Here is an 8474-nt window from a genome sequence, read left to right on the forward strand (position 1 = left end):
ATTTGCTTTTAAATCGCAATTCAATATTCGGTGCAAGAATTGATCGGAATGAAAAGAAAATAGTGTGGGTGAGAGGAATTTTGAGATTGAGCATGGTGTTTTCAGGGAATGGGGGAGGAGAATGGGATGTATCGAAGAAGAGAGAGAAAGAAAATAGTGTAACTGAATAGTGTATTTAGTGGCTTAGGGCTAGACGGTAACCAAAATTAAATATTTTGCTATAAACCTTAAAAGGTATCTATAGGATATAATTTTTTTAAATGGTGTTTATTTAAAATAAATAAGGTGTTAACCTTTGCTATAGGAGGTAAAAATTCCTTTAATTAATGAAAAAATGACACTGCATAACCGCTCTCAAAATAATTGCTGATATACAAATTTTATACACTTTTTCGGCTACCAAATGTAAATAGTTTCTAGCGCGGGTAAAGTGATAATACCCCTTATTAATTAATACACATTTTGGACGAATTGGATTATAAACCGTTCTCGTTCGTCCAAAGTTCAACCTACAAATTTGATAGTATGCAAATAAAATAGGAAAAATGATACAGTATAGACGCTGAAAAAGTAAAATAGCCGAAAAAATGTATAAAATTTATATATATATCATTATATACAAAAATTATACAAATTTTATACACTTTTTCGGTTACCAGATGTAAATAATTTTTGGCGCGGGCTAAAAGTGATAATAGCCCAATAAAAACTCACATATCAATAAGGTGAAAGGTGAATAATTAAAAACCAACTAATGATAAGAAAGCTTAAATTTTGCTGCATAAACAAAAATGTATTGATATACAACAGAAAGAAGAAAACACAAAGGAAATAAAAAAGAACAGAAATTAGGACTGCTAAATTTTTTCATCTTTGCCAGCCTCAACCAAACGGGGAAAAATATAAAATACCCTTTTTTTTACCTTTCTTTAATTTATGCTTTGATTCTCAAATCCAATTCTCAGCTGCCTTTTATATCCATTTCTTTCTCTTTCTCTCTGATGTCTCATTTCCAAACAGAAAGAGAAAGAGAAAAAGAGTCTTTTTTTCTTCAAAAATATCATACATCAACTTTCTCTGAAAACAACCCAGAAAAGAAGAGGGTTAAAAAAATTCTTGATCCTTTTAACTATTATCAGCAATATTGTTACGTATAATGCATGGCAAATACTTACAAGATTGTAAATTGGACCATAGGTATCAAAAGAAAACACATCCAATAGTTTCTCCAAATGCATGTAACATAATATATTGACCCTTTTCTTCTATTTGAAGAATGAAATGCCTAGGAAATTAAATGGGATTTTTTTGGTTTAACATTCTCTGAATAATTTGGGGAGAATCGAAAAAATGGAAGGTGGCGAGGAAGTAATGCAGGGGCGTGAAGAGAGGATTTTTGTATCGGTGAGGCTAAGGCCATTGAATGAGAAAGAGGAGAGAAATGATGTTTCAGACTGGGAATGTGTCAATGATACAACAATTATATACAAGAATATTAGCCTTTCGCCATCAGAACGCTTAATTTATCCCTCTGCATATACGTTTGGTAAGTTTTTACATTTGATTGTTGCAAAAATGGTTCCAAATTTGTGTATTTATGTAAAAAGTATATTTTAGTGAATTTACATTGGAAGATCGTTTTCGTGAAAATAGCACGGGCTAGTCAGTTTTGCGGTCAGTCATTGAAAAATAGCCAGTGTTTGCAAAGTCATTGAAAAGTAGCCACTATTTTGCTACAACACAGAAAGTTTCAGCATAATATAATGGAGATTGGTGCACCTGTGTATGAACTTCCAGCATATTATGCTGGATCAGTATATTATACTGGAAGTCCAGTAAATTATGCTGGAACTCCAGTATATTACGCTGGAATATTTTCCGAATTTTGGACAGTATTTTCGTTCAGATTTATCTTTATATGAAAAGTGGCTAAATTTTGCTTACTTTGAAACTGTGGCTATTTTTCAATTACCACTTGTAAATTTGGCTATTTTTGAATTTCACCCTCGTTTTCTGGATCATTTTCCAGTATTTGGCCATTATTGTGTTATTGGTTTATGATTTTGTTTGTAGACAGGGTATTTAGCAGTGATTGCTGTACAAGACAGGTCTATGAAGAAGCAGCAAAAGAAGTTGCTCTTTCAGTTGTCAAAGGATACAATTGTGAGTGCATCTGCTCTGCTTCTACTTTTTGGAATTTCTGAACAGAAGTCCATGTCCTGTTGTATTATTGATCTAAAGTAATTTATGTATCAACTAGCAAGTATTTTTGCCTATGGCCAAACCAGCAGTGGAAAGACCTACACTATGACTGGAATAACTGAATATGCCATAGCAGATATCTACGAATGCGTACAGAAGGTAACTGTATACTACTTCATGATTAATTGTTTGTTTTCTGTTTAACCAAGAGTTTTTGCTTATCAAATTATACTGCTTGTATGTATGTAGCACAAAGAGAGAGTCTTTATTTTGAAGTTTTCTGCTATGGAGATATACAATGAATCTGTCAGAGATCTCCTTAGTGAAGATAGTGCTCCACTTAGACTTCTTGACGATCCAGAGGTTAGTTTGCTTCACTGATCAACAAAATGTTACTGCTTGTTTTTGTATATCTTTTCCCGTCTTAAATCATGCCGATCAATTTCAACAGAGAGGGACTGTTGTTGAGAAACTCACAGAGGAAATATTGAGGGACTGGGGCCATGTGATTCGGCTACTTTCTATTTGTGAAGGTAACAGAATGAATAGCTTTTTTTGGCATATAATTAATTAACCATGGTCTTGAGTTCACAATTAAATGTTGCAGCTCAGAGACAGATTGGGGAGACTGCCTTCAATGAAACAAGCTCCAGATCTCACCAAATCATCAGACTGGTAAAACAACTGAAATTTCTTGTCTACCATGCTATTGACCTTTTAATACAACTAGAAGTTTGAAGTATAATTTGTTGCAGACAATTGAAAGTTCTGCTCGTGAGCACTTAGGGGGGGACAACCTGGGTACCCTTTTAGCTACTGTGGTAAGAAAATGCATCTCTGAAGAGCAATTGATATATAGTGTGGTGTTGCTATTATACTAAGGTAACTGCTGAATGTTTTTCCATTGAAACACAGAATTTTGTTGATTTGGCTGGAAGTGAGCGGGCATCTCAGTCGTTGTCAGCTGGTGCAAGACTGAAAGAAGGTTGTCACATAAATCGCAGCTTGCTGACCCTGGGCACTGTTATTCGTAAGCTAAGGTCGTTTAATTTCCTTGCACTGCTAAGCAAGTTTAACATGATTATTAAGCAGCTCTACAAGAAGAGCTTTGCCTTCTGTGTTACATTATATAATCAGTTGCATGAAATGCGCCTAGGTCCTCTTAGCATTATTGCATTCTTTTTTTTGTTTTTTAATTTTCAATTCTGTTTTATTAATTCCTATGGCCAGCAAAATTTAAAATGGAAGCCAGATTTAAGCATGACATACCTCCGCTGATCAATGCCGACAATTGTAACTAATTCAAGTTGTTGTATAACTTAATGCAGCAAGGATAGGACTGGTCACATTCCTTTCCGAGATTCAAAGCTAACCCGGATATTACAGCCATCATTGAGTGGCAACGGTAGAACTGCCATCATCTGTACAATGAGTCCTGCACGAAGTCATGTTGAGCAATCAAGAAATACTCTACTATTTGCAAGTTGTGCTAAGGAAGTAACTACTAACGCCCAAGTGAACGTAGCCATGTCAGATAAAGCATTGGTGAAGCATTTACAGAGGGAGTTAGCAAGGTTGGAAAGTGAGTTAAGGTATCCAAGGGCTTGTATATTCCCTTCAGATTACGAAGCGTTACTGCGAGAGAAGGACCTTCAAATACAACAGGTAACGCATTTTGATGATGATAAAAAGTATTTGCAAAATTTGGAACCTCTTTCCTTTGTGACATCCGATTGTTTTACCTGGAAACTTTGGCTTGTTTCCTTCTCACACCAAAGGAAGTGACTAATGTATCCTTGATACAGCAATTTTTACAATAACAAGGAAAAAGCATACAAAAAACTGGCCTAACATGTTAGTGTATCAACAAAAAGTAATCTGTTATTGGGAAGGCATAATTGTGGTACAAGCACAAATAAATATCATTATATGTGAAACTAAAAACAAAACAAATTGAAGGTCCAAAATTCACTGACGGAAGAGTACAGATAACTGAGATTTTCAGCATGGCAAGATTTGCCCTCCATTATATATCTAGGATGTTAATGGCTTTTATTCTTTTGCAAATGAAGCATATAATATTACCCCTGACATGCTATTTTGAGGTATCTCTCATCCTTATTGACTTAAATTAAGAGTTCAATTTCCTGATTATTTTACAAAAATAGACTACTGTCCGATGTCTTGAACCCTTGGTCAATTTTCCCCTCTTCTATAGCTGGAGAAGGAGATAAAGGACTTAATTTTGCAACGTGATATTGCTCAGAGTCAAGTTAAAGATCTGCTGAAAGGGCTTGGAGATGATGTAATACAGGTATATAAAAGTTTACTAGACTCTACTTGCTTCCTCATTTATATATTTGCTTATTCTGCGCTAAAAGGCACTTTGTACTTATTCTACAGGTTGGTCTAGGACACTACCCAAATTTGCGCGTGAAGAGATCACCGGATTTTCAAAGCCCAATGCAGCAGATTTCCATTTTGAGAGACACTCGTTACATAGATGTTGATGTTAGAACACGTTCAATTGGACATAGCAGGAGTAGCTCTGAAGATCAGATTATACACGTGCCAGAGTTTGAAGAAACCATATTTCGCAACAATACATTTCCAATGCTATTACCTGGAAGTTCAAATTATAGCAGAAGTGATTCATGTCAGGGATGGGATGAAGTTGAAAAACAAAGTAATGAGACTTCTGAGGATCTATGCAAGGAAGTTCGTTGCATTGAAACAGAAGAATCGAGTGTGAAGGGAACACAAGAATCCAATTATTCATTTCCTGAACAAAATGGTGGCTTTCCAGCTTTAGTAACCATTGTAAATCGGGAGAGAACAAATCAGGGAACATTATTACCTCCAGACAATGGATACAGAAGATCGGTGACACCTCCACATAAGGAAAACGGGGAACTGAAACCATTACCCTTTAAAGAAGACCAAGAATCAGTGTCATCTTCATTTTTCGCGGAAGAAAGGAAATCCAATAGAGAATTGGTGTCACTTTTCTTAAGGGTTGACCAAGCCCTTGAATCACCAAAGTTCAAGGAAGAGAAAGAATTGACTTGTGTTCATTCCTCAAATGCTCCTCCAGAAAAGTTATCCTCACAATGTGAATTCAATGATGATACATTGTGCAATAGAAACTTGAAGTTATCTAAAAGTAAAAGCTGCAAAGCTAGTATAATTACTGATCGATCTTCTCCATGCTTAGAGGAATCCAACAGAAATAAAAGTACACCACCATCTGAACCAGCAAGAAGTTTCAATGCAAGACCTCAGGATTCAGAAATGGAAGTTTCTCACCTGAACTTTGGCTCTGATGTTAAGTGTTCAGGAAATGGTTCCTCCTTCCATGCACAGAGTGCCTTCAATGTTGAGCTTGAAGTTCCAGAAAGGAAACCTTTAACTGATGAGGATGTCAATGATGCTGATGGTGCATGGGATGCAAGGATGAATGGAATGGATGAGCTTCAACATGAAATGGATGTCAAAGATTGCAATGTGAGTACCAGCCTTTTTCCTCTCCGTTTCACTCTGCCATCTTATTAAGTTCCCCCTACCTCATAAATCTTCTTTAATATGTGAGTGATGTGTATGTTACAGATTCAGGAGGCTGAACTAGAGCATGATATACCGTCAAAAAGTGTGAGAGATGTTGGAGTGGAGCCAGCAGAAGATGATTATAAAAGTCGTTACAGCTGGCCCTTAGAATTCAAGAGACTTCAAAAAGAGATTATTGAACTTTGGCATGCTTGCAATGTCTCCTTGGCACATAGAACCTACTTCTTCCTTCTTTTCCAAGGTGATTCCACAGATGCTATATATATGGAGGTTGAAATTAGAAGATTAACCTTCCTCAAGGACACATTTTCACGTGGAGAGAAAACCGTGGTGAATGGTAGGACTTTGTCACTGGAGGGAAGGTAATCTGCTTGCATCCATTTGAAAATTTTCTCCATGGTCTTTCCCTGCGAATAGATGTGTGTAAGTAGACATACATGTCATATGGAAATGAATTGTTCATAAACCTCCATTTCTATCTTTATATTTACTCGCATAAAGTAAACAAAAAGCTCAACAGTTTGCTAATTGACTAAGAGTTTCTCATACTTTCATGCTCAATATACCATATACATCTATATGTTCCATGTCTGAACTTTGAAGGATGATATAGTTGATGTTTTCATGTGCACATACCCCTTGGTCGTTCTGCCAATGTTACCGATATGCAGAGTACTAATGTACTTTCATGTATAGAGTTGTCCAACAACTTTCTTCGACTTCTTTAGTCAATTCAGGCTCGTATTAGATCCATGAATGTAAATGCAATTGACTGCTATAGAACATTAAAATGAAATATGGTTTCATTAAGTCTTGTTTCATTGGAAAACAGCAAGAAAGATCTGCGAGAAGAGAGAAGGATGCTGAGCAAGCAAATGCAGAAAAAGTTAAGCGAAGCAGAACGAGACGGCCTATACCTTAAGTGGGGGATTGGGATCAATAGCAAAAGAAGGAGGTTACAATTGGCTCAGCAATTATGGACCAAGACAGATGATTTGAACCACATTGCAGATAGTGCATACTTGGTAGCAAAGCTGGTTGGTTTGATGGAACCAGGAAAAGGTCCTAAGGAGATGTTTGGACTTGATTTTCCAAATACAAGTAGCAATTACAGTTTCAAAACAGGACTGAAATCTCTTTTGTAATAGTATTGAGGAAGATCTAATGAGACGAAATTACTTGGTGAAGGCTGCATCAATCTTCCAGCTCCATTTTTCTTTGATGTTCTGATTTTAATATTAGTTGAGCCAATTTTCTCCAGCTCTCCCTTTTCTTTTTTCTTTTTCTTTTTTTGGTTTTTTCCGCTTTTGTCATACTGATTGTAATGAGTTTTAGTTTTGTACAGGAGGCCCAAATAAATATTACTTGTTGAAGAATCTTTCACTAACTAGCTAATAGTCCTCTCCCATAAACAGAACTTTTACTAATTTCATCTTATTTGATAATGTTTTCAAATCAGTGTCACTGACGATCCCAAAGTGACACCTCAACTCTCAAGGGCTAAACCAGCCATTTTGAGCTTGAAAACAGGAGGCAACTGGCAAGTCTTCACGGTTTCCTTGTAGAGCTTGCAGTGTTATCAAAGGCGAAAAGCGCAAAAAAGCTCTAAGGTCCGTTGGGGCTTTAAGCGCAAAGCGCAAATAAAGCGCGGACTTTCATGAAAAAAGGCGCAACTGGAGAAAAAGTAAAAATATGTATATGTAGTCCAAGACTAATAATTATAAGCATGAATAACAAATATATGGACAAAGAAATTGGAAAAAAATTACGATAAAGTGAAATATCAATTGTTTCAAGATCACACTCATTGGCAAGGAATAGTATGCCTTAGAGCCTTGATGCGATACTAAAGCGCCCGCAAAGCGAGCCGAAGCGCTCAACATGGTTTGAGACTCGCTTCAGGACTTAAGTGCGCCTTTGACAACACTGAGAGCTTGTAAATTACCTTAACCAAAATTTTGTTCGCTGACATTGCAATAGCTGATTTTAGTAAAACCCCCAATCCTGATCATTCTGCCACACCCCAAAACTTTTTCAATAGCTACTCGCACCATTTTCTTCTGGCTAATTATGCACAAGATTCTTTCTTTAAATTTAAGACCCATATAGACATAATAATACTTCTCATAACAACTCTTTTATTTTTGGAAGTTTAAAGCCAAGAAGTAGCAGAGTGAAGCAGAATCAGACATGATTTTTCTTAAAAAGCTATTAAAACTGTAGTGGTTAATACTAATTTCACCTCCATAGATATTTTCAACTGAAGACGGTAGCTTGCAATACTACTGATTAAAAAAAAATGATAGCTTGCTATATTACTGATAAAGAAAATGATAGCCTGCAATACTGATTGGTGCCTAGGAATTACTGCTCTGCCATGTATGGAGTCACCAATAGATAAATGATGTTCAGGGAAATGCAAATAGTAGCATCATTCAGAAAAATAATGCATCAGCTTCAGTTTCAAACTTCTAAGATCTCGTAAAATTAATAATGAAATCCACAGTTGAGGTTAAATTAGCTAAAGGCATTAGAGACAATAACTAGCAAAGAAATCAACTAGAAAAGATGCAATATACTAGGGTACTATTGAAAATTCCTAGCGGCTTATGTGCATAAGAGCCCCCAACTAGCTTGGAATTGAGGTGTTGTTATTGGGTAACGTGCACTGGAGGAATTTTTACTACTGTGTTCTCTATCAAATAACT

General features: G+C 36.1%; 1 protein-coding gene across 1 annotated transcript; it reads left to right on the plus strand.

The window, feature by feature from the left end:
• Nucleotides 1-1083: 1083 nt before the first annotated feature.
• LOC109220763 (kinesin-like protein KIN-7C) lies at nt 1084-7153 on the plus strand. Its single transcript, XM_019385231.1, has 13 exons — nt 1084-1546; nt 2074-2163; nt 2261-2361; nt 2452-2565; nt 2654-2735; nt 2810-2877; nt 2958-3023; nt 3118-3242; nt 3531-3867; nt 4421-4516; nt 4606-5706; nt 5809-6128; nt 6599-7153. Exons 1-13 carry the CDS (start codon nt 1351-1353, stop codon nt 6909-6911), a joined length of 3009 nt encoding a protein of 1002 aa, XP_019240776.1. The 5' UTR covers nt 1084-1350; the 3' UTR covers nt 6912-7153.
• Nucleotides 7154-8474: the final 1321 nt, after the last annotated feature.

This window comes from Nicotiana attenuata, unplaced genomic scaffold (assembly GCF_001879085.1).
Source record: "Nicotiana attenuata strain UT unplaced genomic scaffold, NIATTr2, whole genome shotgun sequence".
Classification (NCBI taxonomy): Eukaryota; Viridiplantae; Streptophyta; class Magnoliopsida; order Solanales; family Solanaceae; genus Nicotiana; species Nicotiana attenuata.